Source organism: Carica papaya, chromosome 3, assembly GCF_054855325.1.
Source record: "Carica papaya isolate Zhongbai chromosome 3, ASM5485532v1, whole genome shotgun sequence".
NCBI classification, from domain to species: domain Eukaryota; kingdom Viridiplantae; phylum Streptophyta; class Magnoliopsida; order Brassicales; family Caricaceae; genus Carica; species Carica papaya.
This window is the reverse complement of record NC_142311.1, coordinates 17,293,048-17,305,235: the sequence shown is the minus strand read 5'-3', so window position 1 is coordinate 17,305,235 and position 12,188 is coordinate 17,293,048. Positions and strand designations below refer to the sequence as shown.

General features: G+C 31.6%; 1 protein-coding gene across 2 annotated transcripts; it reads right to left on the bottom strand.

The window, feature by feature from the left end:
* Window positions 1-6,373: 6,373 nt before the first annotated feature.
* LOC110825481 (protein MODIFYING WALL LIGNIN-2-like) lies at window positions 6,374-8,153 on the bottom strand. Of its 2 annotated transcripts, none has more exons than XM_088216182.1 (3): window positions 7,577-8,153; window positions 7,284-7,492; window positions 6,374-6,782 (listed from the first exon to the last, which is right to left on the bottom strand). In XM_088216182.1, the coding sequence occupies exons 1-3, from the start codon at window positions 7,679-7,681 to the stop codon at window positions 6,554-6,556; spliced, it is 543 nt and encodes a 180-aa protein (XP_088072308.1). In that variant the 5' UTR covers window positions 7,682-8,153; the 3' UTR covers window positions 6,374-6,553. The 2 variants fall into 2 exon arrangements, with proteins under 2 accessions (XP_088072308.1, XP_088072307.1); XM_088216181.1 differs by having other exon boundaries at window positions 6,374-6,788; window positions 7,577-8,135.
* Window positions 8,154-12,188: the final 4,035 nt, after the last annotated feature.

Below are 12,188 nucleotides of genomic sequence, written 5' to 3'. Positions count from 1 at the left end.
TTAGGTGAGCAATTTCCCTCTATGGATAATGAGGCAGAGACATGGACTTGCATAACTTTTGAACTGGGCATTTGGTGGATGATGTGGTCTCTGTGTATTCTTTTGGTGTTCCTATGCATCCTGCAGCTCTAATTTTGGATTGGACCTAGACCAGGTGTTCCATGATGAGATAAGTTTGTATCACAGGTTGTAGCAGTGTTAGCAATGTGCTGCAGAAATTGGAGCATTTAATTTTTAAGATGTTACATGTTTGGACCTGTGCAACTGACTGAAGAAGGGGGGAAATTGCATTTAGGCACAGCAAGTTCAAACTTGGTAAAGAAACGCTGAGGAGAGATATGGCAACTCTGCGCTTCCTAAAACTCAACCTGAGCTGCAATTTACGTGAGAAGATCCGGGACCTGTTCTGGATTTGAGGTGAGTAATAGTAATTTTTTGCATGGTTTTGGCTTCTCCAGTTTTTTTCAAAAGGTCAAGATTCAATCTGACTGTTGTGTGTGGATTAATTAATTAAAATATATTTAATTTAAGGTAAAAAATTAATTAATCATTTCAGTAACAAATTTAACAAAGAAACTTTATATATAGGTGCGATATGTTTGGAGGACTTTTTAGGATTTATAAGAAAAGAGATTGAACTAGTTGAAAAAAGAAAAGAGATAGGACATGGTGGTTCAGTTCAAATCGAACGGGTCATAGATCTTTGTCATCCTCAGCCGAAAATGATATGGCTTTGGGGTACTTGTACAATTATAAGGCTGTAAAGCCGTGTGATCTTTTCTATTCATTTTTTTGGAATAGGACTATATATTTTTTCGGGCTCAAATGCTCAAACGGAGCCTGTCCGATTCTCGTTTTTCTATTTAGACATAATTTTTTGTCTATTGTGATTCTTCTACTTTTAAAAGATATCTAACTCTTCTAGTTTAGTTGTTGTTAAATGACTATTAAAAGAGCATTGGTGATGTTTAATGAGGCGTTTACATTATTTTTCTCCAAATATGATATCTACGTTATTTCTTCCTAAAACCTTGAAAAAAAAAACTCTCTTTCTTTTACATCTATATGATATAGTATGCTTTATGGATAACTCAGAGTTTTAAGGAACTATCTTAGTTCTCGAGAAAGAAAAATTATCTATACTGAATTATTGCAATTTATAATTATTAGAATTGTCGCAGATAAACTTTTAAATGAAAGAATCAATACAATTAGGATATATATCGTTTATGATTAAACCACTTTAGTCGTGACAAAATTTTCAATTGGAAGCTTGGTAGAATTTTATTTACAAAGCCTTTAAGTAAATAATTTAATATTCAGGACTAGTTAATTACTCAGTTAGTAAAAATATTTAATTAGTTAATTAGATCAATTTAACTACATATGCCTTCATTAGGAAAAATGAGATTATCAATTTTGACGAGCACATACTCTAAAACTCATTCAGGATAACAACTAATCTATTGGATAGTTGAATTATAACACTTGTTTCTTTTAAAGGACAAATATTTAATTTTAAATAAATGGATAAAGGCATGACATTTATTGATGCTTTTAAATTATACATGGCTTTCTTTACTTCTAAAGTGCCTATCTTGTAAGAAATAGCAAAAATATCTTATTCCTTGCATTTGGGGGGTAGTTTTATCTGAATTATAGTTGAAACATGTTCTTCCATACCTATCCTTTTATTGTAACTCAACATTTGTTTTTGGTGCACAATCCCTTTAAAAACTTGACATATCGAAGTACTTGCTTAATTATATTGAATAAAAGAATGTTTACTTTGACTTTACAAAAAGTTTCTAGGATCTCATTGTCTTTTCTTTCTTTCCTTAATTGTGCAAATTTTTGTGGAAATGGTGGAGGGATTATGAACGATGCTGGCTTGTCAAAATCTGGCATAGCCTGTTGGCCTTATCATCAACAACTATTGCTGGTCCTGTATTTTTCTATAAGCCTTATCGAAGGCTTACCCGACTAGGATTTTCTAGTAACTCTTTACCATTTCTCAATGTAATAGTACTTATATTTTACATTAGATTGACCTTAGTTTTGGATGACACTTTGTCTTAGGATTCTAGCTTACTCAGATGTTGCTAATTAGCTTATTTGGGTCTCTAAACTTTGAATGTTGGCTCTTGTTTTCTAATGAAATTGTTAGACAACTAGCAAGTGATTTAACAATTTTTTTAAGAGACACTTTATTTTGGAGGTACTGGTTGTTATTGTGTGTACGATCTTGGCTGGTATTGTTGGATTTATTGCCTTGCTCCATAGCCAAAGTTAGGATGATCCTTGCACGCCAAGTTATAAGTGTTAGAAAATTGGTAACATCTCCTTTGTGTTTGACTTAAAAACTCTTCTATGGCATAAACATGCTGTTGGTAATCTTTTTGAAGTGTAAAACACATATCCGTAGGATGTCTAGATTGCGCATAAATTCTACAAACTCTAACATGCTGTGTATTAACTACAATCATATTTTGCACCAAAGTAGTTAGTTGTGAAATTTGAGATTTAAGAGAAGAAATACTTACCTCATTCACTCTTCTTGGAGTGTCTCGGGTGTTCTCGAATTGCTGCGAAGTGACAACTATATTTGCTATCAATTTTCTAGTTTCTCGAGATATTTTGTTCATTACAGCACCAACACTTGCTGCATTTAATATTTGTCTTTATATGGGCAACAGTCCTTCCAAAAGATAGTGAATGAGAGATTATTTTAAAATATCATGTTGTGAGCAACTTGCGCACAACCGTTTGAACCTCTCCCAATAATCGTGTAAACTCTCATAATCCCCTCGATAGATTCCACGTATTTTTCTTCTAGTATCGGCTGCTTGAGATACTGAAAAGAAGCAATCTATGAATATTTTTACCATCTTTGTGCAAGTCGTTATTGATTTAGGAAATAGGTAAAACAACCAATCATTGACTGCATCATCCAAAAAAAAAGGAATGTCTTCAATTTTATTTACTCTTCGGACACTCCGTGTGGCTTTATGCTCAATAAGTATACAACATGAAATTTTTTGAGGTGCTTTTGCGAGTTTTCATTCTCTAAACCTCTGAATTTGGATAGTAAGTGAATTATGTTAGATTTCATCTCGAAAGTTACGTCCAGATCTTGAAAAGTGATGCAAAGGCGTTGTTAGTTTGTGGGTGGGGCTACCAACTTTTTGCATGTGTGTTCTTGTTCCATGTTTTCTGTTTTGGGTGTAGCGGATGGAGTATTGTCTTAATGTGTCTGTCTTTCTTCTATGGTATTTTTTTTACACTTTTGGCGATTTTCTCAATCTTTGAGTCATAAAGAAGTAATTCTCCACGATCAATCCTCGTATTAAAAAAGAAAAATAATAAGTTAATCTTAATTCTTCGACGAAACTAAAATTTGATGAGTGTCGAATCCACCAAAAATAAACTTCTATTTAACTAATAAAACAAGATTGTAATAATGGTAAGTAGGGTCTAATCTAGAAATAATTAGACAAAGGGAGTTGTGTAGAATCCAATATGCAAAATATAAAATAAATAATAAGCAGAATAATATTAAACAACTCTTGGCTGCAAGTTAGAAACTAATTCAATTATAAATTTTTTTTCTAGTTGACAAAATAGCTAACTCTAATAACGTAATTGATAATAGATATAAGGATTTATTTTACTTAAAATATAGTAAATCATTTATACTTGTCGGAAACGTTCTGATAACCGATCAATTCCTTATTTCTAAATCAACCAAGAAACATTCATTAGTTGGTTTTTCGCTAGCCAAATAGTCTTAAGAACATCTACAAGATTTAACTTATCAACGACTTTAAAAATTAGAAGAACCTGATTCAAGTTACCAGATTCATCTACATGAACTGATCAACTAGATTACTTACATCTTTAGTGCCATACTGATTGCTACTAACTGTTGGAACCACTCAAACAATTACGGACTTCAGAGGTTTGGCTAGTTGTTTCCTGCCTCTCCAACGTTCAGCAGGTCTTGTTCATAGATTAAACTAATTCGATCTCACAAATTTATCACTGGAGTTCATTAGATCTCAACTAGAAAAAGAAAATAAGTTAGCCACTAATGGTGGACTTCAATACAAAAGAGCTTTTTGAACATTAAAGAAATGAAGAAGATGAAAAGAGGGTGCGGGATTTGCAGTTATTACTGTGTGAGGCCTCCGAAAGAAGGAAGATGATGAACCTACTTGGGAGCTGCGATTTTATAACCTAAGGAAGGTAGGATTTTTTTTCTTTTGTTGATTAAAGATCATTTTCCTTGATTTTTGGCTTATCCCTAACTTTCCAAAATAATATCTCCTTCATTTTCGATCTTGAATGTTGGTTGGAAGGAGATTTTTTTATATTTAAAAAGCGTGCACTTTTATTTAAGTTGGTTATTGTGCGTGACCCTTAGCCTTGCTCAAGATTAAATTGTTTAGGGCATGACCTATTGCTGTCTATTGAATACAAGTCTTCCTCAAGGTTTATTTATGAGCTGATGACTCTTTTTACGTACTCTTCTCATTTTCATACTGTTTTTTCTTATTTCATCTTTATCTTTTATCCTACAACAAAATATAGAAAATAGTTCGGATTAGATAGTTTACTATCAAATTTAACTACTCAAAAGTGGGTGATAATGATGTCATTTTTAGGCATTATCAATCAACTTATCAAACAATACTTTTAAATTTGAGAAACAAACATGTACAATAAATTAGTTTTACATAGATTAGATATGACTTGTTTTATCTCATAGATCGTGGGAGCATTTTGCTGTACATGTCTTTGTTCTAATTCGACCTAGAGTTAGTAAGTTGTATAGGTGTATAGCATATTAGATTTGATGTTTGTTGATTGTGTATTCTGTATCCAATTGGTGACGATATCATTGCATTGTAACTAGTGTTCCATGAGTGGATCACTAATATATGCCAGCTCCTTCAAACTTCCATCTATAAACCCTGGTTTATTCTTGATACATAACAAATGCTTCTTTGATTTGGCCCTAGTGTGATAGCTATTTACATCTTGTAATTGAGTTATGGGCAATATGTTAGAGCTTCGTTCCTCTCGATGTCATACAGACAACTTAGATGAGAAGGATCGAGAATGTTTCCACTTGATGCGAAGTGCTCTTAACGAAGGAGAGAAGTTTTGTTTTATTTGAGTTCTTTTTCTCCATTTGCTATAGTACCATGAAAGAACTCTAAATTTCTGGTGGTAAAAAAAAGATCTTCACGAATCCGTGAAAAAAAAAAATCAGAGAAATAAGGAAGAACAAGATGCTTATAAGAGGAGAGATGATAAGATGAAAAACTCTAATGAGGTTCTTTTCTTTTTGGTTTATTATTCATTGATGCTTTTAAAATAAAAAAAGGAAACTTATATACCTAAGTTAAAATGTGGTATGCTTACGCCATATCTATACAATGCACATCTTATATATGCATAGACAATTTCATGTGGGGATCTTTTCGCAAGTCACCTATACTTGCTGAATTTGTGGGCTTAGTCCGTGGGCTTGGATAACATATATTTCGATAAAGTACATAAGAAGTATATGTACAGTTAATACTTTTAAAAAATGGTATCAAAACTAATTTTGTACGTACTTATTTTAATATTTTTAAATTTGTTCCAAATAAACTCTTGTGACAAATGACTGTTTGCATCTTATTGAAATCATGCACATGTGAATGATGACATGACTAAGAGGTTTATAAGATGCATTTTTGAAATAAGTCCTTGCTTTGATTTTATATGTATGTAAGTTATGTACTTTCAAACCTTTTTCCAAATAAATCATCACAACAAACAATCAATTAAGACCTATTAAGATTGTGCACACGTGGCTAATGATGTTGCTATGTTTCATATCGTTGTACAATTTTTTGTTAATAAATATTTTATTTCTTTTGATTTTTAGTAATATTTTTTAATTCATAAGCTAACATTTAAATTATTTAAAAAACAAAAAATAAAATAAAATATCTCCACCTTCATGTGCTAAAACTCGATCTTCTCCCTCAAGTTCTCTTCCAATGATCGCCTTCCTATATTGCTGACGTTGTATGATTGAGTATTTCCTGTTTTTTAAGAGGATATGGCTTCACGTGCGACATTCTATCTAAATCAATTGTTGCGTTGAAGGAATATAATATTTATAAAAAAAAAAAAAAAGGAAAATCATTTTTCTTATTTTATTTATGAAAATTTCTGTCTTTTATTAATTAAATAATGCTTCCCAAGAGCGCCAACTCCAACTCACGTCTTTCTTTTTCTTAAAAAACATATATGATTTCTTTATTTAAAAAAAAAAAAAAAAAAAAAAACATTTACATGAGTTGTGGAATCGGAATCAGATGAGAAAACCAAGTGATCTTACCCTGTAGAACAAAAAAAAAATAATGCATATGTATATATATACATATACATATATAACCCAAAATGCTAAAGAAAAAATAGTGGTCAATTTTTTTTATCAACTTGTGGAGCTTTGTGCTTTTTCCATCATCCACTTGTTAACTACCATTTCAAAATCTCAAATGACTTGGGCATGTACTTTTCCTTCTGGTTCAACTTGTAATTTTCTTGTCATAAAATGGACTGCCCCCAGCATGGTTCCTATAGAGATTAGAACCAGAAAACCTGATCCCATAAACACTCCATCTTTGACCAGGTAGCATTCCCCCTCCACCCACCCTTTACCATACGACTGCGTTTTGCTCATGCTTGTTGCTGTGCTCACCAGAATTACACCAATCCCAAAGCTGCTCCTGCATGCATCCCATAGTTTAATACAATAATTATTATTACTAAATTCTGAAATGCAAAATAAGAATGTAGTATTTCTAGGCGTTGAACATGAAGTAAACTCCAGCTGTCCACGTTGTATAATTGTATTATAAATTATTATCAGTTATCACCCATTTATGTTCTTATAAAGTGTCTGGGGAGCCTATTAGTTATCATTTCTACTTCACAGATGCAATATAATCTATTCATTCTAAAATTAATCACGTCTTTTTTTTATGTATTATAGTTGTATAATTGTATTATAAAACATTTACAGGTCCAACAAATTCTGTTCAAAGTTATTTTTTAATAAAAATAAGATTAAATTAAGACTTCAAACTCTTATACCCATCTTATATCATTAATTGAATTGATTATTTTAAAAATTCTAAATAATAAAAACTGATTAAATCGATTATTTAAATTGTAACTAAAGAAAATAAGAAAGAAAATGTATATATTATAGTAGCACTTACCAAGAAAAAACCAGAAGCGCTGTGGCGACTGCCGGTATTCTAGCCTTGAAGTGGTTTATTTTGTCTGTGGAGCAGCATATGTTTATGCCAATTACTAGGGTTCCAATGATCTGAGCAATAGAGAAACAGAGCAACGCTGCAAATCCTAATCCATATGCTTCACTGCCTGGCAGATAACACAATCTCCCGTCCCACTTGAGATCTTTCCTCTACAAAACACGCCACCCAATTATCTATTAATTGATGAGATGAAGTCATGAATATATATGTATATATATATATATATGTTGTACCTTTGCTTTCTTCACCTCGGCAACAAAACATGAAATGAAGGAGACAAGGCCAAGAGAGATGATGACGCAGACGAGCAGGAGGAACCCGAATCGGCTTTTATCCATATACAGCCTGCAATTCTGTGGAGCAGCAAGAGGATTTAGAGAGATGAAGAAGAAAGCTTGGAGATGACTCAAAGGATAGAAAGAAAGAAAAAGGTGAAGAAGAAGAGAAATGTTGTTGGTAATTGGGTTCCTTCCTTTCTGGTGGTTGACTCTTCCTTGCAACCAAGTCTTCCATTGCTTCCAAGGGGAGAAACCATGCCAGTCTTGTTGATTTCTTTTCGGAATGAGATGGTCAACAACTTGTTCAATGACGACTTTATAAGGAATATGATGTGGTAGCTTAAAGACTAATAGAGAAGCTAGTGGGAATTGCTTTAAAATTATTTGTATATTATTTAGTGGGTTTTGTTGGCAACTGGGGATGGTGGGATCACAATTGATTATAAAGCTGATGTGTTGAAAGTTTATTTATCATGGATTGGGCATTGAGTCAGAAGGGGAGAGAAAAGAGAGGAAATGGAGGGTACGGATTAAGGTTATAATCCTATATTTCTTTCTCTCATTTTTATTCGAAAAAAAGAAAGAAATTTGTTGTTTTTACAAATTTATCCTTTATAATATTGTTATTATTAAATATTATGCCTGACCAAAAAAAAAAGAAAAAAAGAAAAAAAAAAAAAAACTAGAAATACATGAATAACTGAAACATTTAAGAAAAAAAGACTACAAATGTATTTAGCCACCTGAAATGTCTAAAAATGGTTGGAAAAACACTCAAGTACTTGACCAGAAACTTTGGTAAGAAAAATATCTAAAATCACAGTTTTATACCAATAATATGTTAATTTTATTAAGATTTATTTTAATTTATTAATTATCATATGATTTTATTTTTTACTTTTATTATCTTTATTTTATTCTATGAGAAAAGGAAAAATAAAAGAAAAAGAAGAAAATAGAAATGGAGAGACAAAAAAAAAAAAAAGAAAGCGTTTAATGAACCCAAACCCGAACCCAATTGAAAACTTAACTAGAAGGCCCGGCAGAGAAGAAAGGAGAAGCCACGCAATATCCGTCCAGCCAATAAAAAATGGCGCCATTTCTTCCAGGGACTTTTCACCTTTTAACGAACGCCGAGATAAAACATTGTGAAACGAAGAAAAAAGACACCTAGAGTTTCTGCAGAACTGAAAAGGAAGAGGAGAGAAACAGAGGGTTGGCGGCAGATGGAAAGGAAATACGAGGAGGAGATCACGCACGCGGGATTAACGTGCGAGATCGGTGAGCGCAACTGTAAATGAAGGGGTGGTGATGATTCTTTCTTGGCTATATAAAAGGGGTCCCAAGAGGAGAAGAAACACAACTTGTTCTTTTTCGTGGTGGCCCAGAACGGTAAAGAAGAAGAAGAAGAAAAGGTAGATTTGGTTAACAGTATAGTCTTTTTATTTTGTAATTTGGGATGCTACTAATTATTATTGGAAAAGAAAGCATACGAAATTGGATTCTTTTCTTTTTTTACTAAATTTAACTTGATTATATAAGTTCTTGTATTTTTCATTTTGGGTATAAGTTGAGTTCAAAAGTTTCATTGGTATTGTGAAATTTGATCGTCGCCATGATTTCTATTAGTTAGTTTGAATAATTTTGATTTTGATTCTTCTAGTGTTTTGGACATAAAAGATAAATGGTTCTAAAAAGTATACTTTTAACTAAATTCATTTTATGTTGTTTAAATGTTTTGACGTTGCCAGATCTTGAGGATGCCTAATTAACACCATTCTTAACATGGGTATTATTTCAATGTGATTATCGTTCTATTGTCTTTGTGAAAAATGATTGATTCTTTCGGGAGTAACTCATGGAAGGGAGAAAAAAAAAAAAAAAAAAAAAATTCAAGGATCGAAGTTTCAAAGGACTCGTCAATTTATATTTTGTTTACATAGTTTTTATTTATTTTGATGTATTTCACTCTCTCATCCTTAATATTTCGTGAAAATATTATATTTAATTATGAGTAAAAATCAAGTTCATACATGGTCCACCTTAAATTTTTTTAGAAAAATTAATTTTCACATGCAAATTATTTTGCTACTTAGTCTGCAGTATAAGACATCTAATGGGGAACCTACGATCAACTAATGCAATATGAAATTGCACATAAACAATTAGCACAAAAAACTTATTTCATAAATAAATCCTTTTTACTTAGCCTACAATTAACATGTGATTAGAATTAAAATAATTGAGATAAACAAATGAATTAGAATGTCATAAGAAATATTCTGAAAATTAAAATTAATTCAAGAAAATAAATTAATGAAAACATCATAAATTAACTTGATAGGTAGACATAAATTCTCCACTCAATAATAAGTCTAAAGAAAACTTCACAAGTTGACAAGGTAAAAAGCTATGTACTTTATTGATTTTAAATTTCGATGCTTACAACCAATTAATGAGGCTATTTATAGATGCAGGTCAATAGAATTACAATGTAAACTAAATCTCCTAAATAATTGCAAATGCTTATCTAAGAAGATTATAAATTATACATTTAAGAAAATAAGACTTATTGATTGAGATATGACCATTCATCTTGAATTAAAGAAGATTTCTTGACGATTAAGTTGAGATGTGGCCACCCATGAGAAAATTTCTTGCTTTAATTATTAGATGTAATTAAAATAGGGGAAGATTGCTTGAAGAATATTCGACCATGCTTAGACATGAGAAGATTTCTTGGTTTCTTAAGAGTTTAAAGTGAATTTGTCCATGATCTAATGGATCTGCCATGATTTTGTCTATTTGGTGGTTAATCTGTTCATGATCTTGTGAATTAAATATCCTTGATTTACTATGTTTTTTATGAAAGACATATCCATCCATGATCTTATGTGGCCGATTGGCAATGAGAGGAAAAGGAAAAAAATCTCTCTTGTATGAGAGAAAATCTCTCACAATGGGAAAGAAATTCTCTAGATTGTAGGACACTATAGTGGCTGATTCTTTTCTTACCTTGGTGGGCTCATATTCTTCCTTTCAAGGCCTTCAAATTCTAACTCAATACTCCATTCTTCATGAATCCATCCTTTAACAGACACTTGAAAATCTCTCTTGAGTTTATTGCCCATGTTCTTGTGATACTCCATCCTTAAAGTCCAAATGCACCTTAAAGTGGATTCATTATAGGATTTTCCCCATATGGACTTTACTTTTTTTGAATTGGATCTTGAGACCCACTTAAATGGACCTTACCGTATAGATCTTTGAGTGTATGGACCTTCCAACGAGTTCCATTAATCATGAGGCCTAAACCATGGCCTTTTAAGCTCATAAGACTATAAGTTTCACCTTGATCTCCTATGAAGCTGTGAGCCCTCACGTAATTCCCCATATGGCCTTGAGCTTCTATGGAAGCTCTCATATGGCCATGAACTCCCTCTTGGATTAAGTCTTACTCTCTTTTAATGTTATCATAGCATTTTAAGCTCATGTAACCATAATTTCTTTTGTGGTCGTGAGGTCTTACGCTTATGTAGCCATGATTCCCTTTGTGGTTGTGAGCTCTTAAGCTTATGTAATCTCCCATATAAGCTTGAGTTATGTCTTGTCCATGAGTTGTTATTTGTGCTATCGGAATTGATATCAATAGATGTTTCACATTTTGTCACCTTATATCACTCTGAACCTTATGATCTCAAAAGTAAATAAATAAATTTCTTAATATTATGATTTTTCTCCAAATAGGATTGGTGGTGACTTCTTATATTTTAAAATATAAAATTTATACTTTTACGTAGTTTTTTTTTTCATTATGTTCGGATACCCTTGTTGTGATAGCTTAGTGACTCCACTAGGATTAATTGAATTTTCAATTAAGGGATCATGGATGTGTGCTAATAACTTATTGTATTTTGCACGTTATTTTGAATTTTTTCTTATATTTGGGATATATGTGGAATCCTGCTGAAATACCAATCCTAGGAACTATCTTTATAGTACAACTTCACAGGAATGCTCTACTTTGATATGGGGATAATATGTCCACTCTCATTGTGTCATTGCATATAAGAATATCATTTAGTAAATTTGGATCAATTCTTGAAATTGATAATCAAATTAAAAAAAAGGGTTATACTAGTAAATTAAGAAAACAACATTTATTACTAACTTTGAGGCAATTTTTTTTTGAAAAAGTTGCAAAGAGTAACTTGAAACTTTCTAATTTATAAGTCATGTTTTGTCATTCATATTATTGCTTTTATCACATTTTAACTATAAGAAGCCTTAAATTGGTTGCGGATTCATTAATAAATGACGATCGTTTTTACGAGAAAAATAAAAAGCTACATTTATCCATGAATAGTGATAGCTTTTCAAAAGAAAAAAATTCGTATTTATAATTAAATAATTTTCAATTTGTGTTTTAAAAAAAGGAAGAATAAAAACAATAAGTTTTTTTTTGCTTTTAAAAAAATAAAAAAAATCAAAGACATGAATTTAGAAGTAAACCCCTCGAAAAGAAAATGAAATGCAACTTATTAAGGTGAAATTTAGTTTATTCTTT

Coding starts and splice junctions, on each gene's coding strand:
- LOC110825481 (XM_088216181.1), bottom strand. CDS start 7,681: ATGGATAAAAGCCGATTCGGGTTCCTCCTGCTCGTCTGCGTCATCATC. Junction 7,493..7,576: donor CCGAGGTGAAGAAAGCAAAG/GTACAACATATA, acceptor CGTGTTTTGTAG/AGGAAAGATCTCAAGTGGGA. Junction 6,789..7,283: donor GCGCTTCTGGTTTTTTCTTG/GTAAGTGCTACT, acceptor GGATGCATGCAG/GAGCAGCTTTGGGATTGGTG.